This window comes from Oncorhynchus tshawytscha, linkage group LG09 (assembly GCF_018296145.1).
Source record: "Oncorhynchus tshawytscha isolate Ot180627B linkage group LG09, Otsh_v2.0, whole genome shotgun sequence".
In the NCBI taxonomy this organism is placed as follows: domain Eukaryota; kingdom Metazoa; phylum Chordata; class Actinopteri; order Salmoniformes; family Salmonidae; genus Oncorhynchus; species Oncorhynchus tshawytscha.
The window spans coordinates 40,373,134-40,399,439 of record NC_056437.1 but is presented as its reverse complement, the minus strand read 5'-3'; the positions used below and the strand labels follow the sequence as shown (position 1 = coordinate 40,399,439).

Here is a 26,306-nt window from a genome sequence, read left to right as displayed (position 1 = left end):
AAGTGATTTAGCTCGTCTGGTAGGCTTGTGTCACTGGGCAGCTTGCAGCTGTGCTTCCCTTTGTAGTCTGTAATAGTTTGCAAGCACTGCCACATAAGACGAGCGTCAGAGGCCGGTGTAGTATGATTCAATCTTAGCCCTGTATTGACGCTTTGCCTGTTTGATGGTTCGTCGCAGGGCATAGCAGGATTTCTTGTAAGCTTCCGGGTTAGATTCCCGCAACTTGAAAGCGGCAGCTCTACCCTTTAGCTCAGTGTGAATGTTGCCTTTAATCCATGGCTTCTGGTTGGGGTACGTACAGTCACTGTGGGGACGACGTCCTCAATGCACTTATTGATAAAGCCAGTGTACTCCTCAATGCCATTGGAAGAATCCCGGAACATGTTCCAGTCTGTGATAGCTAAACAGTCCTGTAGTTTAGCATCTGCTTCATCTGACCACTATTTTTTATTGACCGAGTCACTGGTGCTTCCTGCTTTCATTTTTACTTGTAAGCATAAATCAGGAGGATAGAGTTGTGGTCGGATTTACCAAATGGAGGGCGAGGGAGAGCTTTGTACACGTCTTTGTATGTGGAGTACAGGCAATCTATATTTTTTTCCCCTCTCGTTGCACATTTAACATGTTGATAGAAATTTGGTAGAACTGATTTAAGTTTCCCTGCATTAAAGTCTCTGGCCACTAGGAGCGCCGCCTCTGGGTGAGTGGTTTCCTGTTTGCTTATTTCCTTATGTAGCTGGCTGAGTGCGGTCTTAGTGCCAGCATTTGTCTGTGGTGGTAAAGCCACGAAAGTATAGCTGAAAACTCTCTAGGCGAGTAGTGTGGCCTACAATATACTCTACTTCAGGTGAGCAAAATCTAGAGACTTCCTTAGATTTCGTACACCAGCTGTTGTTTACAAAATATGCACAGACCGCCCCCCCCCGTCTTACCGGAGTGTGCTGTTCTATCATGCCGGGTCAGCGTATGTCCTGCTAAGTGAATCTCTACATCGTCATTCAGCCACGATTCAATGAAACATAGGATATTACAGTTTTTGATGTCCCGTTGGTAGGATATTCGTGATCGTACCTCGTCTAATTTATTGTCCAATGATTGCACGTTGGTGAGTAGTATTGGCGGTAACTGCAGCTTTTCCACTCGCCTTTTCCGGGTCCTCACGAGGCATCGGCTCTTTGACCTCTGTACCTGCTTTGCTTCCTCTTGCAAAAAACGGGGATGTCGTCCCTGTCGGGTGTTTGGAGAATGTCCTGCTTGTTGTGGAAAAAAATCTACTCATGAAACAAACATAACCAACCTCAACATATGACTTTCTCGCACACCCTCGCCCCCACACACACAGGGTCAAGCAATACACCTCCCCACACACTCACTCAAACAAACGAGGACGAGCCTCCACGCTCGCTCATACACAAGAAACAGTCATGCCATCACACCCCCTCTCCGCTCACAATCTTCTCCACCACACTGCCTTGCTCCTGGAAAGAGAGGAGATCAAAATAACAGCCAGCACTCTGTCCTGTCCTCTACTCTTTTCAGCACAAACCCTACCATCGCATTACTCTTCCTAGACCCATCCAAGACAAGGGTTTCATCAGCCAGCCGGGTGACTGGGTCCATGATGAGTCGCTTTATTGGAGCTTTCTAAAACCCTTTTTCCTCCGACAGGCCTGAGCATGATCACCATCGTTGGCCTGAAGCCCGAGACCTTCTATGAGGTCAAGATGTCCGCCATCAACGGCAAGGGCGAGGGCGAGAGCAGCTCTCCCCAGAACTTCAAGACTGAGCCAGTCCGTAAGTGCCTCCCTCCTTCCCTGTTCCCTCCTGCTCCCTCCCTTCTTCCCTGTCCCTCCTGCAGAGCGATAGCACTCACCTGACCGTAATGCTTTTCCTCCCCATCACCACCTAGTGCAGTCTAGCCATCCAGCCACGACCACCCCAAGCCCCCTGCGCCAAAAGCATAATGCATCCCCCTTCCGATCTCTGATAGACCAGCCACTCCACTCCGGGGATGCATTGCCAACTGACCCCAGACTGCGTGTCTGTTTGCATGGAAGATTTGGGGAAGGAGGGCTAGGGACCTAGTGCTTCATATAATGGAGGGTGAAAGGGGGGTGCAATCCTAGTTTCTGTACCACCCTCCCCACACACACACACACACACACACACACACACACTGCTCCTTGTGACCATAGTGTCTGTGTGTTTGTCACAGTTCTTCATGAGGACAACTGAAGTTATCAGAGCATAATCCTTTGTCATTTTGAGATTTTCTCTCGACAGATATTTGATGGATCAATGAATGCTACTACCTAATAATTGATTGAAAGGAGTTTTGTGTGAACATCACTTTGAAGCATCACTTACTACACAACCATCACTGAAGCATCACTCCTGGAAATTCTTAAACTTCTAAAGCATAGTGAATTTGGAATAAAACCATACATTATACATTTGCCAATATAATGGAATATCGTATGGAATAATGGTATCTTCAGATAAGTCAACACTGAGGGATTGTTATTCTGAATCTCAGATGCCGTCACGAGTAAGAAGAGGTTGTTTCTGCACATTCTCGCTACGGAAAAATCCAAAAGTCAGGCAGTGAAAATATTGTTATACTTCTAGAGTAGCATGGGCATAGTTAGAGACAAATGTACTTCCTGATTAGTTTATAATTGCTCCTCTTTTTGGCTGTTTTTTTAAGGCCACTTTACACACATTAAGTAAGTGGAAAAAACTTGGAAGAGCTGCTTAATGAAATAGCATAATATTAATCTGGCGAGATTCACACACTGCGATAGCCATCCCAAAACACAGGTGCTGAAGGAATTAGAGAGTTGGAATGGAATAGCCACCCCATCTTTTCTCTTCTCCCTCCTAGTTTGCCAGTCATGCTGCTTGAAGTTGCTGTGCTCGCTAGTTATAAAGGTTTATTCCGTTCTGATTCAACACATTGTATTTAAGGCATGAATCAGTCTGATTCGGTTCTGCTTCTTGCCACGCTTCCATCTGTGCTTTAAACCTTCTGCTTCTGCAGCAGTCACCCTTAGCTGCCACTTGGATTTACCCTTTTTTCAGTCTGAAGTCTAGAGGGATGCCTTGTCCTGTTATTACTTCGTAATTTGGAGCATTGAGTACCTTTTTTTAAATCAGATAAACAGTGATTTCATAATGCTCTGGATGTTTTCTTAGCTTAAAAGTACAGTGACATAATTTTAAGTCTATCCAGGATCCTTAAAGAGCAACTCTCCCACTTTTCAACCTCATATTCATTATCTCCAGAATCAAACCAGTGTTTACATATATGAAAACAGCGTATTTGTTTTGTAGGAGAAAAAAAAATATGTTAGAATGTTATACCGAATGTCATCATCAAAGTTTTTTTTTTTAATTAAGTGATTTTCAAACACTGAGATTCGCGGCGACGTGGGAATCAAGAAAAAAACCTCCCTCTGGCTAGAAACCCTTTCCAGATTTTGAAAATCCCTGTTTTTTAAAAACTTTTAATCCTAACCTGTGATTTCACAAAGAAGTATTTTTTTAGGACCTTTCTTATCTTTTTAACCATAGATCATTGAAACGTGCCATTTTTACAAATGTAAACACTGGTTTGGTGCTGGAGATGAGGAATATGAAATCAAAAAGTGGTGCAGTTGCCCTTTAACATGCCTAATTGATGATAAAGTACATTGATTTGGTATTTTTATTGAGTTCTCTAAATTTAGAATACTTGCTTCTTTTTTTACTGTTATATATATATATATATATATTACAAAAGTGAACTATCCTATTATCACTGTCGGTCATGGTTCATAGTCAATTCTGAAGTGACAGGACAGTCAACTTCTACCATTCTGTTCTCATTGTTTCTATTTCTACTGATTTTGTTATTCATGCTTACCCATCTCTTTTTGTTCACTTTGACTTCTCAGGCTATGCTTTCACAAGTAAGTTCTCATCCCTTTTCTTTGTCTTTGTTTTCATTTCATCCGTTTATTTTAAAAATTCATTTCTGAAATCTTTGTAAAAAAAATACTGAATTAACTATTGGTGGTAGTAGTAGTGTAGATAAAGTGTTTCCCAACTTCAGTCCTCGAGTACCCCCAACCCCCAAATGTTTGCCCTGGTCAATCCCTCGATGAGTTGAATCAGGTATGTTTTTCCAGTGCTACAACAAATAAAATGTGTTCTGTTGAGGGTATTCAAGGACTGGAGTTGGGAAACTGGTGTAGATACATTTACTTTCAACAATGGAATTTGGTCTGTTATGTCATAGAATTAAGAATTTACTTGACCATTGCCTCAACCTTTTGATTGGGGCATTTTGGTAGAGTATTTGCCTTCAAGCAAATACTCACGCAATATCTCTTGTCTCATAAACCTTTCCAGGTGGCATACCATTTCATTACTCTAACGTGGACTCAGGTTTGTCTTAGTTGTTGTAGTTTCTTAACATAGACATTGAATTTATAATAAGTGAGTGACCATGTACCATAGCAATTCCATAGTTCCATAGATCATTTATAGTACTTGCTTCTCCCCTGTGACTTGTCCCCTTTCCCTTTGTACAGTGAACTGATTGACCCCTGATTGACTGCAAATAGTCACTCATCCCTTAGCCAATTGTACATATACGCAGTAATTAGTATGAACATAAGGAGAAATAACAACATGTTGGGAGAGTGTCATTGCTAATACAGTAGCATTTACAAACAAAGGCCTGAGCCGCAATGATGACTCATGGTTAATGCGGAACAATTTTAATGTAACTTGAGAAATCGGCAACAGACAGGATTCAGCCTCGGTTCAGCCTCAGCTGATAGTTTGTTGCCGTTATTAAGGCATCCCTAATTCGCCAGACAATCTGCTTTTCCTCTGGGTTTATAGTATCTCTGTTCAGCCATGACAGTGTGAGGCCCCATTACTGAGAAGCCTATTTTTCCCCTCACAAGACTCTGATACAGAAGGCAGAGAAGCGCAACAAAGACCATATCTCTAAATTATACGGATTCTCTTGGAGGAGATGGATCGCATCATCTGTTTTTGTAGTGGAGGTGAACCCGTCTGGATGGGAGAGGTGATTGGTGGGATAATGGTCCGAACACTCAACACTCACTTAACATTCATCAGGGCCTGCGTGAATAACCAGGAGCCCAGGGATGTCATCAACTTTAGTCTTCTCTATTGCTGTATGCAGTTACTATACTATTTCGAGTGGAAGGGACAACTTGTAAATGTAGTCCAAAGCTGTTGATGTTAAATTACATTTAATTGAGGAATTATTTCAAAGTATTGAGCTAAGTAGATGTATTCTGGTTATACAAGTTAACTCATCTCCTTTAATTAGGTTGTGTGTGCAGGCGTGTATGTCATAGTAGGGACTACAAGAAAGGTCCTAGTGAGTGCTCACATGTACATTTGTGTCATGCCATTGTACTAGGTCCCCGTGTGGCCCAGTAGGTAGAGCATGGCGCTTGCAACATCAGGGTTGTGATTTCCTTTCCCACGGTGTACCAGCATGAAAATGTATGCACTCACTCTGGATAAGAGCATCTGCTAAATGGCATAAAACCATTCTACACAGTGTATTCATCAGTTGAGGACAGAAGACAAGTCTTAATTTAGAAATATAGTGACCCAGGGGTCCATATAACCTGCAAAGGGATAGGATGATTCCCTGAGGGCTGACACAATGCTTGAGGTTGCTGTAACTTACCAGAACCCCAGGACATTTCAACCAAAGAGAGTACAGCTGAGGACCAGGGAGGTGTAGTCATGGGCACCATGTCGAAGACAGAGGACACTACCCCATGTATTGAGGTCCACCTAACAACCTACAGAGGGCAGCACGAATGTCCAAGGTACAGTATCACAGCTGTTTCTGTAGCAAGGCCCCTCCTTGTTGCCATGACCACACTGAGCCTCCGTCCAGCCAAGGCAACAGAGACCCTGTGACCCATGGCAATAGCCCTGAGAACAACATTGTAGGTGGCATGGATGAGGAGCTCTTTAACTCTGTAGGTGGAGTCACCAGTGAGCCAGCCATGGTGATTGAGGCTGAGGTGGTGACGGAAGTTTGGAGACCCCTGAATTCGACTGTTCTAACATCATCAACCGCACTTCAAATTACATGTACAACAACAGCTACCACACAAAATGCTCCCTACACACTCAGGCTGGGCAAAAGGAGATCACTGGCAGCATAACGAGCAGCAGTACAGCTGGTGACCTGACGTAATTGGACAGTGAGTACGCCTTTCTAGGGATGTCTCAGCCTCTCTTGGCATTTTTCAACTAATTGGTTTTTCAGAAACACTTCTAACATGATTTAGGTGCCTTGGCTGGGGCACCGTAGAAACTTGGCTATAAATACCTTGGCTGCCTCTTAGCTTTTATGCAATTGCGCAGACATTTTTTAAATTGGTAATTTTTTCTTGTTCTTTATTTGTAATCTTACATCATTTTCGGTATATCCAATTGATAGATACGACCTTGTCTCATCACTGCAATTCCCCAATGGTCTCGGGAAAGGGGTAGGACAAGACATGCTGCTTCTAAACCCGGAAGTCTGACGACCGAAGTCAGCTTGCAGGCGCCCACAAGAAGTCGTTAGAGCTCCCCTACCTGACTTGGTCGGGGCTGGGCCAATTGGGACTCCCGGTCACTGCTGGCTGTGGTGCCTCAGCACTGTGATGCTGTGCCTTAGAACTCTGCACCACTCGGGAGGCTATTGAATTGGTTCTTATCTAGCTAGCCAAAATGTCCTAATCCCTATTAATAATTAAAAGGTTAAAAAAAAATCCTTAAGTAATTTTCCCCATTTTCTCAAAACATATCTTCCCTGGAATTTACCACAAATATGTCATTTGCAATATCTGCGCATTGCCAGACAAAGTTGCTGGCCTGCTCATGCAAGATGGATTATCACTCAACTTCTCACCGGTGAAACAACTCTATTGTGAGTTTCTGATTGTACTTCTGTTTCTGAACTGATGAGAGTTTACAGGGAGTCAAGCAGTGTGATGCTTCTTTGCAAAGTCGATGGCTTTTGAGCGGTTCTTGCAAATATCATGTCAAAAGTGGACATGCTTTTTTTCAAAGATTTGTGGAGTGGATTATTGCTTTCTGCGATACTGCACTACTTTCAAATTAAAACGATTCTCCTTTTAAATTGACTGTGTTCTACCAAGCGTTCTGTCAATGTTGCTTTTATCACTTTAGTGTCTTTGTCTGCCATAACATTTCTCACCTCGTGTGTGTATCTAAGGAAGGCCTGACACCCCTGGAACAAAAACTCTGGTTACCTTAGACAGTTCTACCCCCACTTGTGTACAAACAGCCTAGCAAACTAGGCTGATTTTTACACTGATAGTCTATTTTATGGTTCCCTTACACAATATGCTTTTGTCACTAATAACACGATGTGTGTCATACAAGAGAATCGTTTCTAATCTCACTCTTTTCAGCTGACAAACAATGATACATTTTTCATTAAGTCATCATGAGTCTTTGTACAGATCTGTGGTTCTTACGAGGACACCTACCTTGTGGGTAATGACTCGTGATTATCTTGAGAAATCAGCTTAGTTGGAATGAAATTAGTTTGTTGCTAAAGTGGGTTCAATTCTATTGATGATTGTCGAACAATGACAAACAGCTATTCTACCTGCTTTAAACAAGCCTTGTGCAAACTCATCTGCCCTTAGGAATTGTGTGGGGAATGTGGGGAAGCCAATTATGTATTTAGAATTTACGGGGCAGTACATGTGCTACCTGCTGGTGTTCCTAATGAAGATAAGAATCATTTTTGGTGTGAAACTTTAGTTTATTGCTGTACAATGTAGATTCCAGCTGATTTTACTGATAAAAACACAGTAAAATACACTGCTCTACATTCCATGGTAGAAGCATCTCAGATAATGGCATGAATAGACCTGTGATATGACATATTCTTATTATGAATGTGATGTTGTCCCGTACATCATGATTTTGAAGTGCTCTTGTTCGTGAGGTGTTTCATGCTGCTCAGCATAAGCCTTATGTGAAAGTCGAAATTACGCTCTGTGGTGTGTTGGTGCCAGTAGATGACTGATGTGTACCGAGGTGGTGCTCTGCCATCAGAACAGCCAGTCGTCTGTAACACTAACGACTGGCACTGCCCTCTCTGGGCAATCACGGGCACCTCTCACCATGTTTTCACCATCTTGCAGTTTCGTCAGTGACACCAACCTTCATTCCTTCAACAAGTGCAGCCCTTAGTGAGTATGCCGGCAGTATGTGGTGTGTCTCTCTCTCTACCCCCGATGTCCCTCTATGTCTGCTTGGTCTTACCACTGCTTAGTGCTGTGTCATCACTCTGTAGAGAGAACCGGTGTAGTGACAAGGAGCTACTGATGTACTGTTATTAGTTAAAGGGATGTGATACAGAGAGACAGTCACTGACTCTGCTCACTGCCTCGATCCTTAGTAGAGTTCCACTGACTAACCTCCGCCTGCGAGAAACAGGTTTCCCCTCTACTGCCTCTACTATTTCCCTCTAATTTCCTTCCAATGAACGCATGTATTCATCAGCAATATTCACACCACTGTGCATTTAGCATCGGCCCCCACAGTTTGCCGTGCGTTTAATTTAGAGTGTAAACTTCCGATTGGGATTTACAGACATTATTTATTTTGATGTCAAAGCAGTGCAGCGCGCATTTTATTAGGGGATTGATCACTGTAACATTAATGATCACTGCTGCATGTTGTCTGATTAGTCTAAAGAAGGAAGTGACCATCCTTCCATTTAAATAACATCGCCACCATTAGCGTTAGCACACCAAGAGCTTCTCTGCCCTTTAGATATATAACTAGTCTGCTCATTCTATCTCTCTTCCTGTCTGTGTGTCTGTGGCTCCTCTGCTAAGCCAGGTGCAATGTTTGAACACTCTTCTAAGATGTAGGCAGCTCCCTCCCCTTCTCTCTTTCCCCTGGTGGCTATGGTATTGACAGTGACGTCAGGTAACATTCCGGGTGTCCCATGGGTAACCATTACAGCATGCGTTACATATACCTGTCGAGAATAAGGGAGCCTGGTTTGACAGACAGTGAGGCGAGACAGAGATTATTCTGACAGACCGGAGGTTTTTGAAAGAGAACCATTCTGTGATTTAAAAAAAAAGGAGGGTGACGGTGTCTGCTGCCTACAATTGGACAATGTTGCCCAGCCATCGGCATGCTGTGCTTTGAAGGATGGCCACAGGGATAATACCATACAGTAAACAACATGAAGATCAGACTGCTTAGAAAAAAAAGACAGCAGTATTTTGATTTGACCAATATTTTAAACAAACTAATGAATGCCAAACCGTAGGGATGTGAATCCGTCCTAACATAACTCCTGTCCTTCATTAAAAGAGAAGGATGGAAAGGGAAAAGGGGAGGGATAAAATAAAAAAAGGCTCAGGTGGTGAAGAACGAGAGGCATGAATAAGCGACTTCCTTTTATACGATAAAGCTATGTTTTCTTGTAGAATTGTACTGAGACTCATGGTTGTTGATGTCACTTACTGATGAGATTATTTTTGAATTGACTAGGAAAGTTGTGGTTTGTTGTTTAAATTTTGAAGTTCCCACATGTGTAGCCTTTTCATATGTTTAATGCTCTTAAGAATTTGGATACATACATGTTTGGGAAGGGCAAATCGGGTATCCCTAAAGTATTGTTGGGATAAGCATGGCTGATTTGATTGGCTGAATGCTTTGATGCTGCTATGGGTCAACATTGGGCCCTGGTGTACAGTATAGTTGTGTTCATTGTGTGTGGCTGTGCTATGGGTCTGTCAAATTGCTGTTATCTGTCTAATGTAGAAAATCTAAGGATACCTGAGGAACTATTTTGTAGGTCATGTGCCAAGTATATTTCTAGGCTAACCAATATACATCATATAACAGCTCTAATATAACAGTGCTCTATTAGTTACAAATTTGATTTTGACTCACTTGTAGAATATTAAATTGTAGTGCATATACAGTGCATTCGGAATGTATTGAGGCCCCTTGGCTTTTTACACATTTTGTTACGTTACAGCCTTATTCTAAAATTGATTAAATACACATTTTTCCTCATCAATTTACACACAATACCTCATAATGACCAAGCAAAAAACAGGTTTTTACATGTTTTTGCTAATTTATTAAAAATAAAAAAACATAACTTATTTACTTATTACATATTCAGACCCTTTGCTATGAGACTCAAAATGTAGCTATGGTGCATCCTGTTTCCATTAATCATCCTTGAGATGTTTCTTCAACTTGATTGGAGTCCACCTGTGGTAAATTCAATTGATTGGACATGATTTGGAAAGGCACACACCTGTCTATATAAGGTCCCACAGTTGACAGTGCATGTCAGAGCAAAAACCAAGCCATGAGGTCAAAGGAATTGTCCGTAGAGCTCCGAGACAGGTTTGTGTCAAAGCACAGATCTGGAGAAGGGCATCTAATATTTCTGCAGCATTGAAGGTCCCCAAGAACACAGTTACCTCCAATTTTAAATGGAAGAAGTTTGGAACCAGCAAGACTCTTCCTAGAGCTGGCCTCCTGGCCAATCGGGGGAGAAAGGCTTTGGTCATGGAGGTGACCAAGAACCTGATGGTCACTCTGACAGAGCTCCAGAGTTCCTCTGTGGAGATGGGAGAACCTTACAGAAGGACAACCTTCTCTGCAGCACTCTACCAATCAGGCCTTTATGGTAGAGTGACCAGATGGAAGCCACTTCTCATTAAAAGGTACATGACTGCCCGCTTGGAGTTTGCCAAAAGGCAACTAAAGACTCTGACCATGCAAAACAAGATTCTCTGGTCGAATGAAACCAAGATTGAACTCTTTGGCCTGAATGCCAACCGTCATGTCTGGAGGAAACCTGGCACCATCCCTACGGTGAAGCATGGTGTTGGCTGCATTATGCTGTGGGGATGTTTTTCAGCGGCAGGGACTGGGAGACTATTCAGGATTGAGGGAAAGATGACTGGAGCAAAGTACAGAGAGATCCTTGATGAAAACCTGCTCCATAGCACTCAGGACCTCCGATTGGGGTGAAGGTTCACCTTCCAACAGGACAACGACCTGAAGCACACAGCCAAGACAACGCATGAGTGGCTTCGGGTCTGAATGTCCTTGAGTGGCAAAGTCAGAGCCCGGACTTGAACCTGATCAAACATCTCTGGAGAGACCTGAAAATAGCTGTGCAGCGACACTCCCTATCCAACCTGGCAGAGTTTGAGAGGATCTGCAGAGAAGAATGGGAGAAACTCGCCAAATACAGGTGTGCCAAGCTTGTAGTGGCATACCCACGAAGACTTGAGGCTGTAATCGCTGCCAAAGGTGCTTCAACAAAGTACTGAGTAAAGGGTTTTCATTTTTTTACTTTTTATTAATTTGTAAACATTTCTAAACCAGTTTTTCCTTTGTCATTGTGGGGTATTTTGTGTAGATTGATGAAGGGAAAAAAACAATTTCATCCATTTTAGAATAAGGCTGTAACGTAACAAAATGTGGAAAAAGTCAAGGGGTCTGAATACTTTCCGAATGCACTGTAAGGTCTATGTAAATCATATTAAAAGATTTAGTCATTTATCAATACTGATTGCCTTCATGTGTGATTAGTATTCTAGCTGGCTAAATGTGAAATATGACATGAGGAATTTGCACTAAAGGCTTCAGGTGTGTTTGCATGTGCATACGTTAAATGTATTTGACACCAGCTAATCGGAGTAAGTATGTTTTATGTCTAGTGGTGTGTTTAGAATTCATAAAATGAAGTTCAGAGTCCACTCTGTGTTTCTGTAATTCATGTTTCTTTCCTCTATAAACATATTAAGCATAATATCTTAAAGTATGGGAATTTATACTATGGTATGGGTTTACACTGCATTCTCATACGTCGTGACCATATCTTTTGACAATATGGCCTTAGATACAGTATGCAATTGTACAATGTGTGACTGAATGTCAAATGTGTCCCAAATACTTTAACCCCCCCCCCTCCCCCAATGCTTCATGTGGTCATACAGTAGTTGTCATATTGGCATACCATATTTCATTGCGCATGTAACATTTTACAATGTGCTTTGTCAATCAGTATTGTTAATACTGCAGAGTTTCCTCTGTTTTTCTTTTCTTTTACATAACTGTCTTGGTTGGAGCCAAAATGTTCAATTTATACAGACCACAAGGCTGTATGAAGATCCTTTATGGTCAAGAGCCAAAGTATAAGCGACAGTCTTATACAAAGCCACTATTTTTTGTGTGTAGAAATAGTATCGAACTGATTTTCGCATTATTTCCAGTCCAGAGGAAATACTGTTTCAAAGAAAGATGCACGAGGCAATTTTAGACAAATAGCATTTAATGGAATTGGTATCCAGTCAAATTTGTGCATATATGAATGAACTTATTTCTGGTCATGACATCTTTTGAATACACTAAAAACCTGCACTTGCAATCCTGAAATGCTTCATGTATCTAATTGCTGTACATGTTTTCCATGTCTATTTGATGTGCAAAGTAGTTCTGTTCTGAATGTATGTATATATTTTGTCATGTGTTTCTGTTTTGAATCATTTTGTCTTTAACATTCTTATTATTTTGTTCCTTACCCATGTTTACATCATTTTTAAAATGTTTTGTATTTTCCATGTGACCCCCCCCCTTCCACTTTTCTTTCAACCAATCATGTGCGTGCGTATCATATGACTATGTCATGTGGCTCTTGCATGGTGCTGATGATGTCGTCTTCGCTGGTGAACAGAAGGTAATTTTTTTTGTTCTGTTTGGTCCGATTCATATTATAGCAATAAGAAGCAGTGGAAAATTAGACATGGATTCAAGCTTAGATACTTTGATAGCCATTAAACACATTTTTTTGGTCAACTTGCATTCTATCTACCTCCAACCATATTAACACAATTACATGCAGATGTGTGTGCTTACTTGGTTACCCACTAACAGAGGTATAATTCACGTTTTTTTTCTGAGAGGTGCAGAGTATTGTAATGAAACCGTCAGTGAGCAGGTTTCGAACCCTCTACCTTCTAGTCCGAAGTCCAGCACATTATGGGGCGGCAGCGTAGCCTAGTGGTTAGAGTGTTGGACTAGTAACCGAAAGGTTGCAAGTTCAAATCCCTGAGCTGACAAGGTACAAATCTATTGTTCTGCCCCTGAACAGGCAGTTAACCCACTGTTCCTAGGCCATTGTTGAAAATAAGAATTTGTTCTTAACTGACTTGCCTAGTTAAATAAAATAAAATAAATTGACTGTACCCCAAAAGCATGCTCAAGCAGGCAGAGTCAATATCCCTGCTTACACTACTCCCTCCCTTCAAAGAGCGCTAGCTTGCGACTCTAAATCTTATAGGCCAAGCACACACACTGTCATGGATACAAGGTCCGATCACTTCTGTCACCAATGTAATGAACTGGTAGGGATCAGGTCTCGAACCAGAGTCGATATCTGCTTTTATAACCCCAAGGTCATTACAGTATATTTCCCTCATTTCTATAGCTATGTCACATATTAGATATGTCATATAGATAGCTATCAGTAAGCATTACATAATGTATTTGGAAATAAGTAAAGGGTTGACCTCTAACCGGATATATTTTTTTATAGTACGTTCTTTGGGGGTGCCTAAGGTGCCATTACTACCTCCTATGGCTATCATGTGCAAACAGAACATGTTTTTTAAAATGTACTTTTTTGTTGCCAAATCACATCATCTCAATAGCAGCATTGAAACCATCGCCTTTAGCAACTGCATCGCACGCTCATTGAATTGTGTTTACCTGGAATGACGTATTCATCCTTGGAGTTAACTCCTTTTCAGTCTCCCAGAATGCTTTTCTGAACTGACTATCATTGGTAATCACTCCACATTACTGCATGCATGTTCACTCCTCTTTCCTTCAACTCCTTTGTTTTCTTTACTGTCTCACCAGACAGAAAGGTCTGGCCTTTCTGCATGTCTGTCCCGTCTGTGTTTGTCTTCCAGAGTGCCTCTATGTTATTCACATGTATTGATATTGACTGAAAAATGACAGTCCCATTTACAATTCATGAGTCCTTTAAAACTCATCTGGTGTGACAAACTTTTCATTGCATTTGGGCACAGCAAACCAATAAACTCATTGGTTCACACATGCAGGGATGTTTTTAAAGGGCTGAAAAAAGTGAATGATTCACGTGATTCAGTACAGGAAGGTAGCTCCAAGTTTTATTTACACATAATTTCCTTGCTATCCATGTCAGTTTAGAGTAAAGGATCTGACACATCAAACATTTGTCTGATGTAACATTCAGAAATTGCTAAGTATACATACACTACTGTGCAGACAAACTTAGAGTAATATTACTGTACAATATTTACATCAGGTTTAACTAGATGAGACAACTTTTGGGGAGACCAATGGAAAGTTGAGTTATTGTTGCATCAGATGAAAATGGGAACGATCATGGGACTGTCACAAATTGATGTATCGAAATATACCCAAATCACTACATATTGAATAAAAGCGGTGTTTGCATGATAGAGCATGTTTTTGTTAATATCTCTAATTCACATAACCCTAATGGCGCTTCTTTCTTCTTAACATTTGAAAATTCCTCACCTAACTGGGAATGACGCTCACGACTGGATAAATTCCCTATATACCTCCCTGTACATGCCACCGTTTTGACGGGTTTTTCTTATCACTAACTCTGTTTATATCAAATCATGCTTACTCCAATACTTTTGAGTCCAATGCATTTGAGGAGAATTTAATCAGATAATCACCTGAGATCAAGATCAAGTGCCTTCACGCATGTCTGATTGACTAATTGTGTAATCACCACTGAAGTGAATGCTTGAAGTGTCATTAATTAACAAGATTTAACGTCAATTTAAATTTAGAATACAACCGTAAACATTTTTAAAAAACAGTTCAACTGCAGACATGATCTTTTATACATTTTATGAATGATTGAAAATTAGAGAAAATTAAAGACGGTACTTACCTTTTCAGGTCCAAGGTAGAGGATAAATAGGAGCAGACACTGGAAAATATTATCCAATCATAGGATTTAGTCAGGCTGAAGTCAGGGAGCTTTAGGCCAAGATCCAATGGATAGCGTGAGCAAAAGTGGAGCAGGTTTCATCTGTCTGTCTCTCACCCTATTATTGCTTATCGTTCTTAACTAATTTTGGCTGAAGTCAAAGGAGGTGATCCAAACAGTCTTCCAGGCCGGAGTATAGGTGAAAGTCCAACATTAATATTCCCTGCTGCACTTCCATGGATTACTTTCAGAATGCCTGGCAGGATTGCTGTTGTCTGCTGCTCTTTCACTGCCCTCTGTGGGAATAACCTGCTCTCAGAGTTCATTGGTGGATAAATATCATCAGGGTGATCAAGGGCAACAATGATCCCTCAAGCATGGCAGTGAGCTTCAAAGCTTGTACCCAGTGTAACTGAAGGTCAGGGCGTCTGGCTGCAACATTTCAGAAAAAAACTAAATCGGGACAGTAAATAATCTCCTTTGATCTCAGCCAAAAACAAACAAATCAGTGTGCATTGCAGATGTGCTGTAGCAGCAGCCATTTGAAACCTGATACCACCTTTTGGGGCAGTTAGTGATGGTGTGTAGTAGAATACTGGAGCTGTATGTAACATGCTGTGTTCTGCTAATTATTTTATAGCATATTCACACTGCTAACTGTGTGTAACCAATGTTCCCATGATTAATGAGTTCTGGTGATTAGAGTCTCCTCCCCTACACCCTCTGTGACTGAGGTGTCATGGCTGTAAATTTGAACACTAACATCATTAGACACAGACACACTCAAAAGGCAAACACACACACACTGTACATACGATGTAACACACCGACCCTCCCCTCCCAACGGACCATGATAATGTTATTAAATGTAATAGAGTAACATGTCCAATCAAGACGAGGAGGCTAATTAGCCTGTTCCCTTTTCTCTGGAGGAGAGGACATGTAACGAGCTGCTTCTGAACGAGAATTATCTCCCCACTGGCTCTCTCCCTCACCCCACCGCCCACTGCCCTCACTGTCTCTCCATCATAAAACCGTCCTTGAGTCTATGAGGGACAAGACTGAATTTTATCGTCTTGGAACGTCCTCTGCCGCTGCCACCGTCAAAACAGTCCATTTTTTCTCCAGATGTACTACATTTATAGCAGTACTTACACAAAAACCAGAGGCAAGGGATTGAAATGAAGTGAGAATCCCACAGCGGCTTGGGTTTGTTAAGAATTATAATCCCACTCCTGAAGCGAGGGCAGATTTAGTGATGTAGACTGTTCCTCCGACAATGGGAGTTAACGAGGGACAGCTGCATTCAGCCATGCCACCTAGGTTAAGGGCCCTGGGCAGGAGACTGAGCTGAGCATGTAGGCCATCACCATGGTAACTGACTGACCGCTATGTCCTGTGTAGGGGAGCCCAGTCCCCCTAAACTGGAGGGCAAGCTGCAGACCACGGGCAACGCCCTCAAGGTCAACTGGATCAAGCAGGACGATGGAGGCTCGCCCATCAAACACTACCTGATAAGATACAGGGCTGTGAGTATGACGGAGCATGGAGGTTTAACACTGTGTATACCGATTTGCTTCCTGGTTTTCCCCCCAAGAGAAGCTATTCAGCATGTATTGGTTACATATCTCTCTGGTTTTATCGCACGGTCATTATTTCAGATTTGGAAAAAGCAAATAGGCTCATGGATATTTGAAAAACATGATTTGTAAAGATTGACAGATCACCATTGTGTTTTATGCCTATATTGATAAATGGTTAGTGATTCACATAGGAAGATTAATGGATGACCAAGTAACAAGTGTGAATGCATGGAAACATTTACAGTGATATAAAGTGATGGGCAGTTTTCTGGAGTGTCATAGCCACGGATGTCTTACCGAGTCAGGTCTTCTGAGTGTCTCTCTTTTTGCGACCCTCCCTAGAAGCACGTTCCGGACTGGAAGCCGGAGATCCGCTTGCCCAACGGCAGTGAGTACGTGGTGCTGAACAGCCTAGACTGGAACACGGAGTATGAGGTATACGTGGTGGCCGAGAACCAGCAGGGCAAGTCGCAGCCCGGCACCCTCTTCTTCAGGACTGCAGCAGAGCCCACCGCCATCCCAGGTACTGCCCACCCCCACCCCCCTGCACTGCAAGGACACATACACTTCCAACAGAGAGAGTGCCACCGTGACCCAATGTATACTGTGTTTACCCCTCCAGTTCTTCACCCAAATGGACTTCTAGTCAGGTTTTGAGACTACCTAAGCCCTGACACTTCACAGATGTAGATGTCACTCCTCTGTCCTGATGTGTTAGGCTAGCCTGTTAAGGCAATTGATTGGTTTGAACATTTCTGCTGGTATTTTCATTCGGTCTTGCAATTGGCACACCCTCATCAAGTTTGTTCATCCCAAAAGAAGGTTGGAAAAAGGTCAAAGTTAGACAGACAGAAAACAGAGTAGCAAAGTCATCTTCTGACTGTCAGGGCTACATTTTAGAAACACTTTGCCCTCTGCAGTCTGCCTCAAAGCCTCAATTCCAGAGTTTGTCGCACCATTGCACAAGGCTTTGGGGTGATAAGAATTGAACAAAGACTGTGGCAGTTTGTCTCGCTGTTTGTGATGGAATAGTTTTGCACACAGTGAGTCTTTGTTGCTGTAGAGTGAGATTGGTCATTTGGTCTCGGCCTATAACCTCTCTGGCTGACATTGCTGTGCAAGTTCAGTGAGCAATAATGTCAGGACAGATGATATCGGTCAGGCCCCAAACATTCTCTTTATGTCCATAGCAGTGCCCCTACCCTGATGGTCACGGTCAGCTGGTGCTCTGTTGACAGTGTTGTGGTGTGAGAGGTTTGAATTTCAACTTGGGCTGCCTCCCCACTGACCAAACCTGAGCTTGGAACCTTTTCCTTACTATTTCTCTCTTTCTCATAAATCCCTCCTTGCACTGAATCGTTCTCTCTTTCTCTATATGTTATTGTCTCTTACTTTCCCACCCGCACTTCTCTCTTTCTTATGTGTCTATCAGTAGCTCCATGCATCTCTCACTTTGTCTTCACCTTCTTTAGCTCTTTTTCCCTATCTTCCATGCTTCCTCTCTCTTTCCATTTCCCTTCATGTCATGCACATTCTCTCTCTGACTTTTTGATGTTTCAGTGAAAGAGCATTAAAAGTCCGTGTCTCCCTCTCCTCTCTGTTTCTCTCCCCTCTTTCTCCATCTTTCTCTTCCAAAGCCAGGTTTAGTCGGTCTCAGTTCAGGCTCACTGCTGTATTTACTGACCTGAATATGTGCCTTGGCTCAGTGGGGATGCAGCCTTCAGTCTTGCATGGTGACACGTCAACAGGATTAATGTCTTAATGCTTTACTGGAGACCTAACAGGCATCTGCCAGTGCATGGCACAGGGACTGACTTTTTCTCATCCACTTGGTGGGAACCAACCATATAGCAGTGGGAGGTTTGGATCACTTATTATTCTGTCTGAGCAGGTTCACGTGGACACCGTCCAAGTTCCCTTTTTATTTACTTCTTTATATATATATATATATATTTTAAATGTGTCCCTTTGCCGAGCTTAGCTACACATGTAGCAGTGCCAGTAATTTTTATGCGAAGCATGTGGGTATTTGAGGAAAAAACGGAGTGTATTTTTAGACTCAACATCTGCACCGACTTAAGGTCCACAGCTGTTCTTAGTAAAGATGGCCAAAAACAGGGTTGTTCCATCAAATGGTTGCCTTTTGGACATGCAAACTGTTTAGAAATGTACTTTTAGAATATCTCTTCTTTCAACATTCAGTTGCATGGAGGATATGTTTAGCCTACAAAAAAATCACATTTTCCCATCTCGGGCATTGAAATCCTATGAACTAAGAGCATTTTATCTACACATACCACACTGGCCATGTTTACATGCGCACAGTATTCCGGATAGTAGCTCATATCCCACTTAAGATCTTATTCAGGATAAGCTGTTTATATGCACCTTTGATATCCCTGTATCCATGAATAAACAGAATATTTCTCATTTTAAAATCATATTGGTTAAGTGGAATAGAAACGGAAATCTGGACACTGATTGTAGGCCTATTTCACATGTAGCCTAATATAATAACTCCTGCAGAATTATGCATTGTTTGAAGTAAAATTATACAACAAATGTACATTTTGTTTAGGGAACAGGAGTGGAGAAGTACGATTCCTTTCTTTCAGCATCTCTTGAAAATGTGAATATGCGTGTAACTTGTTATCTTTGACACTGTAATGCAAGCGGACAGTGTTTCAACCACATAAAATATGCACCCAAGCCAACTGAAATCTTATCAGAAAAGTGTTTCATCGTTTTCTCAGCTTTTCATTTCCTTAAAACCGGTTAAACTGATGACATTTTGCACGGGAACCATCTTTCCACTGTTTTGGAATTATTGTGTTTTCTCCCCGGTCCTTAATTGAAACTGAAGTTAACTAGATTACGAATGCATTCATTCTATTGACGTAAGACATTACTCTTGGGAGAACTACTTTATTTAGTTTCTAGGCCAGGGCAACAAGTTATGTATGACAGAAGAGAAGCTGCATTTATCTAACTATATTTGACAAACAAATGGCATAGCAAATGGTCGGAAATTATAGTATGGCCTACCAAATGTTGGAAATTATAAGCCGAAACCTGTCTAAATTAGGCGTGAAAGTAATCTAAGCCATTAGCCTATATGGTCCAGTAAAGTGTATCAGCAAAATAAATTATGGAATTATTAAGGTGGATTGTACTGTACAGGTATAGCCTACTTTTTTAAGTGATTTTGATTTGACATTCAGATGAAAACATCATCACACAACACCTATGATATGCAAAACTGAGCATGCACAGACCTCAAAAAACAACCAAACGGGATTCGTTGACATGCCATAGTATTCCGTCTAAGATCAGCATATCCCTGGCATCTTATCCAGGTTTCTCATAACCAGGATACAAGCTTTTTCGTTTTATTGTAAACGGGATATGGTGTTTATATGTGTCAACTCAAAAACAAAATACTTGAGTATTCCCAAATAATAATGGGGATTTGTTGTGCATGTAAAAGGTGGTCACTGTCTGTCAACCCTGTTACGGACACCGATGTAACTGCCAACATTTTATCCTTGATCAAGTATCCCTTGTACAAATAAACTCACATATAATATCAAACTCATGAAGTTACCATTGGGCCTCTAACAGGGTTGACAATAATGGGGTTTACGTAAAGACCGGCATTACTCCTAATGTGGTGAAGAGCATGGTGTTCATGAAATTAGGAACTATACGTATGTTCCACACATAATGAAAGTTAAATCAAACTCATGTTTTCCTACCATTAATTGAGTGAACAGGGTTGACGGGTTGAGCTCGACCACCTCAGTGAAAGATGAGAGAACAATTATAAATAGACCAGAAAGAGAGTGAAGACTTACTTATTTTTAAACCATGCTGTTCAGAAAACCCAAACGATGTCACCTGCTGTGAATAATTTAACTTGGGGGAATGGTGCATTATTTTAAAGGGATAAATTGTTTGCATAACAGGCTTGGCCTTAAAATAACCGACAGACGTAAATGAATCACTAATATAACATGACATCTTCCTAGTCGTGACACAGGGTTGACGGAGGGACATGTCAAAAGGCACTTCAGCAAACCTTTATTCATATGAAAAATCTGATTTATTCAATTCTCCATGTGTTCTATATTAAAGTGCACTTCGTGTAATATAACAGGCTTTTAAAATTCAATATTGGTGAATAATTTCTACTTGAAATATTAAATGGACTCAAGGTGCCCATTTCGTGGAACGACCCAACAGCTGCTGTGTCAAAAATCCAGACTCTCTCAGTGTTATATATTGGCACTGCAACATATTAGATAAATATAGGTGAGTGTAGATTATATGAAATGTACTTTTCCTTTTTTGTTTACTTACTGGGCATATATACAGTGAGCTCAAAGTATTGGGACAGTGACAATTTTGTTGTTGTTTTGGCTCTGTACTCCAGCACTTTGGATTTGAAATGATGAAGTGCAGCCTGTCAGCTTTAATCTGAGGGTATTTTCATCCATATTGTGTGAACTGAAATTACAGCACTTTTTGTACATAATCTCCCCATTTTAGGGGACCAAAAGTATTGGGACAAATTCACTTATATGCATTAAGTTAGTAAAAAGTGAAGTATTTGGTCCAATATTCAATGACTACATCAAGCTTGTTGATTGCATTTGCTGTTTTTGGTCATTTTTAAGATGATTTTGTGCCCAATAGAAATTAATGGTAAATACTTAAAAAAAAATAAGAATAGAATGTTACTAAACACTTCTATATTAATGTGGATTATACCATGATTATGGGTAATCGTGAATGAATCGTGAATAATGAGTGAGAAAATTACAGATGCACAAATATCATACCCCCCCAAGGCATGCTAACCTCTCACAATTACAATAACATGGGAGGTTACAAACTTTCTCACTTATCATTATTCACAATTCATTCAGGATTATCTGTGATTAAGGAGCATCATCATTAATGTAAGAAGTGTACTTAACTTTTTACTCCTTTAATACACACATAAGTGAATTTGTCCCAAAACTTTTGGGGGACTATGTACAAAAAGTGCAATAATTTCTAAACCCAATATAGATATATTTATAGATAGAGAGATAGATAGATAGATAGATACAAAGTATGTGGATACCCCTTCAAATTAGTGGATTCAGCTATTTCAGCCAAACCCGTTGCTGACGGGTATATAAAATTGAGCACACCGCCATGCAATCGCCAAAGACAAACATTGGCAGTAGAATGGCCTTACTGAAGAGCTCAGTGACTTTCAATGTGGCACCGTCATAGGATACGCCCTTTCCAACAAGTCAGTTTGTCCAAATTTTGCCCTGCTTGAGCTGTACTGGTCATTTGTAAGTGCTGGTATTGTGAATTGGAAATGTCTAGGAGCAACAACAGTTCAGCCACGAAATGGTAGGCCACACAAGATCACAGAACGGGACTGCCAAGTGCTGAAGTGTGTAACGCGTAAATATCGTCTTTGCAACACTCACTACTGAGTTCCAAACTTCCTCTGCAAGCAACAACAGCACAAGAACTGTTCGTCGGCAGCTTCATGAAATGGGTTTCCATGGCCAAGCAGCCGCACACAAGCCTAAGATCACCATGTGCAATGCCAAACGTCAGCTGGAGTGGTGTAAAGCTCACCACCGTCAGACTTGATCAGTGGAAACGCGTTCTCTGGAGTGATGAATCACGCTTCACCATCTGACAGTCCGACAGACGAATCTGGGTTTGGCAGATGCCAGGAGAACGCTGCCTGCCCCAAAGCATAGTGCCAACTGTAAAGTTTGGTGGAGGAGGAATATTGGTCTGGGGCTGTTTTTCATGGTTTGGGCTAGGCCTCTTGCTTTGAGAGAAATCTTAAAGCTACAGTATAAAATGACATTCTAGACAATTCTGTGACTCCAACTTTGAGACAACACTTTGGGGAAGGCCCCTGTTTCAGTATGACGATGCTCCCGTGCACAAACTGAGGTCCATACAGAAATGGTTTGTTGAGATCGGTGTGGAAGAACTTGACTGGCCTGCACAGAGCCCTGACCTCAACCCCATCCAACACCTCTGGGATAAATTGGAACGCTGATTGCGAGCCAGGCCTAATCGCCCAACATCAGTGCCCGACCTCACTGATGCTCTTGTGGCTGAAGGGAAGCAAGTCCCCGCAGCAATGTTGCAACATCTAGTGGAAAGCCTTCCCAGAAGAGTGGAGGCTGTTAATAGCAGCAAATGGGGGACCAGCTCCATATTAATGCTTACAGCTGTGTCCACATACTTTTGGTCATGTAGTGTGTATACATAGAAGTTTACTTTTGAGGAATATATATATATATATATATATACACACACAGTGGGGCAAAAAAGTATTTATTCAGCCACCAATTGTGCAAGTTCTCCCACTTAAAAAGAAGTTACAGGTCTGTGAAAGCCAGAAATCTTGCTTGTTTGTAGGTGATCAAATACTTATTTTCCACCATAATTTGCAAATAAATTCATTAAAAATCCTACAATGTGATTTTCTGGATTTATTTTTCTAATTTTGTCTGTCATAGTTGAAGTGTACCTATGATGAAAATTTACAGGCCTCCCTCATCTTTTTAAGTGGGAGAACTTGCACAATTGGTGACTGACTAAATACGTTTTTTTGCCCCACTGTGTACACACGCACACACTCACACACACACACACACAGACAGACAGACAGTAAACTTCAATCGATGTTCCTCAGTGCAGGTCAAGTAAAAAAATAAGGAAAGGTTGAATAATTGGAAATATTGACCCACGTGATTCATTGGTTTGAGCATGCTCAATACTGTGTGCAAGGACCACTGGAGTTCTAAATTGACCAATCCAAATCTCCCCAGCTAAGGTTGACATTGAGTAAAGCTATAAAAAGCAATTCACTTTTGCAGTTTTCGTGACATGAGATCACCCATTAATCCATTCCAACTGCCATCTGATATCGCCTTGACATTGCACCAGTTTTTGAATGTGTGTTTTGCTTGGGCAACTCTACCTGCCATGGAAAATTTGATTTGATCTCTCTTGGATGTGTGCTCACGTTCAGGGGATAGCCCATCATTTAATTGATACAAACATATGTGTTTATGTATGTGTCTTTTTCAACATTTCCCATCACCCAGCACCTTTGAACTTTCTCTGACCTTTCACCTTTGCTTGCTGTGATAGACGTCATTTGCTGTGCTACTAACATACTTTTTTAGTATTACTTTGATCCTCTAACTTGCTTGGATTTGCTTTTTTATTCCTTTGTTTATTCTCAATGAATCTTTCAAACTTGCGTTTTTGTATTTATGACCTATTTTCTATCTCTTTTTTTTCTCTCTCCCTTTCCCTTCTTCTCTCCCACCTCCCCTTCTGTCCTTGTCCTGTCTTCACGTGTAATGTTGGGCACTATGTGGACCATAACATTTGTCATACATACTATTTTGTTGTATTTTTTGGTGTAAAATTGTATTTTCCAATTTTTTGCTGTGAATATCTCTGTGAACAATCTTTGGTGTGTTTTGGCCTCAGCTACCCTTGGTTCCTCGTGTGTGACGTACACTCTGGCATCTCTCATGCTCTCCACGCTGACTGTGTTCTTGCTCTCATAAACTGTGTCTCGCTCAATGAGAGAGGATAGCTTGGCCTTTCAAATCTCAGCCAGACCCCTTTGTTTTCTATGCCTTTTGACCCTTGTGCAGACACACACACAAGATGAAGAATCAAGATATCAGTTTCATGTTAAATGGTTAAAATGGGGTGCTTGATACTTATATCATTCTGAATGTTAATTTTTTTATCATCAATGTTTATTTTGCATAATGAAAAAAATATGGATTTGAATAAGGCAGCATTGTTTGTGAAAAAGTTCTGTCATACCACAGAATGGAATTGAGTCCTATTGGGAAGTTGTGAGAAAAAAAACTGTGCCTACCTTACGTGTATCTGGATACAAGCTTAAATTGTCATTGTTCCCATTGTACATAAAAGGGAAGGCACACGTTTCAGAGGAATTTTGTATTGGTTAAGATTGGTCATGAAGATTAAGACATCTCACGTTTTTTACGTCTTCTTTTCATAGTCACAAGGCTCCTTTTGAAAGGGATGGCTATATGAAGGACGAGCTACTGCCTTGTCTGTTTGACGGTCATTCGAAACATGTTTTGTGTACATAATCTTTTCAAAAGTTCAAAACTAAATACAGGCTGTTCTTTTGGTTGTTTCTTTTTGCTCTTCTTGTACCTGAAAACAGAAAATGCTTAACATTTATGCTACAGCTGTTTAATACAAATCTGTCAGTCATTTTCAGTAATGTGAAATAATTATATTATATGACACATTTTTGTAAGTACATACCAGTGTGTTTCCATGCTGTAATCATTGTAGGTTTTAAGAAGATATGATAAAATAGTGTTAACATTTTTCGACATAATAACGGCTAGAGCTCTAGACTTACATTCTGAAATGCAAGTGTGTGACACAGTGCTGAATTCTGTTTGACTGTTCATCCTCAGAAATGCCAAGGTTGTTTTATCCCATATCTTGTGCTTGTCTGAAGCTTTAACAAAGTGTCTTATATTGTGGCGGCCCATTCTGGGGTTGTAAACTAAGGTTAGGACTGTCCCTAAAGCCTGGCTGCACTTAAAACACCCTGCCATGGGAAAGAGTGATAGATGTCCTTTGTTCAAAACTCAGATGAGCATTTTGTGATGAGTCTTCTCACAGTTTTGGTCTCCCCCACCATTTTAAACGGACTTGGAAGGTAATAAAGTGATGCACCGGGAGTTTGGCTCCTGGATTCGCATGTGCCAATCACATTGTTTGGTTCTTCTTTCATACAAGCAAGTGCCACTCCTCAGAAGCATCCGGCAAGTTTTCATAGGCGACTGCCGGTTGAGATCGAGTTTGATAGCTGTGGCTTTTATGATATCAAGTAGGAAGAGCTAACTGTCATGAGATAACAAGCACAATATGTGCATAGTTTAGAACCTCTGTGGGTACCCATATGTTCACTTTTTTAATCCATGCAGTACCTTATAAGCTTAACCATACTGTACCACTGTGCTTCATACAATCGGAGTCACACCCAGAGGGCAAAACTGGTTGCAATGATGTCAGGCCAACGTCCTTGGTGACATACATGGTCAGGTTGCATACTGACTGTAAAGGGACCAGTTACCATATTTCAACCAAAATATTTGGTCTTTTCCAGGCATTTTGATGCCATAAAAGATGTCTTAACTTTGCTCCAATTTGATCAGAAAACCAATTTACAACCAGAAAACGACAACATTATGACATCCAATGCAAAATGTTGCACGCTGGGTAGGACACTGAAGCTTTATACGGTAATGACTTTTATCTCTTGGAGAATTTTTTCAATTGGCTTTATTGACTGTGTTTCTGTCCTACTTCCTGTATTCTGTTTGTTATCTGCAAGATATGAAAAGGTGCGTCAAAAATATATTTTATGCTCCTTGTTGACACAGCATGGCTCTGTTTCTCCATTTCCGAGAAAGCTTTGTGAGGCGGCCCCTTCGGTGTTAAAATGTGTGATGTGATTTATTGCACTTCTTAAGATGCAGCGGGAAAACAAGAATTGTCACCCTGCCCTGCAGGTAGATGCTTATGCTCTCTCC

The 26,306-nt window shown here is 41.2% G+C and overlaps 1 protein-coding gene across 21 annotated transcripts in view; it reads left to right on the top strand.

The window, feature by feature from the left end:
- Positions 1-26,306, top strand: part of LOC112257981 (neural cell adhesion molecule 1) — a 301,900-nt gene that overhangs the window by 262,439 nt on the left and 13,155 nt on the right. For 4 of the 21 annotated variants that reach the window (XM_024431972.2, XM_024431973.2, XM_024431982.2 and 1 more), the window contains 7 exons: positions 1,669-1,794; positions 3,936-3,950; positions 4,393-4,428; positions 8,214-8,261; positions 12,800-12,802; positions 16,487-16,611; positions 17,008-17,188. In XM_024431972.2, the coding sequence (XP_024287740.1) occupies positions 1,669-1,794; positions 3,936-3,950; positions 4,393-4,428; positions 8,214-8,261; positions 12,800-12,802; positions 16,487-16,611; positions 17,008-17,188 (534 nt within the window). Of the gene's footprint in view, positions 1-1,668; positions 1,795-3,935; positions 3,951-4,392; positions 4,429-8,213; positions 8,262-12,799; positions 12,803-16,486; positions 16,612-17,007; positions 17,189-24,198; positions 26,156-26,306 lie in introns of those variants that run through there. The other 17 variants (XM_024431978.2, XM_042326917.1, XM_024431984.2 and 14 more) reach the window with 10 other exon arrangements.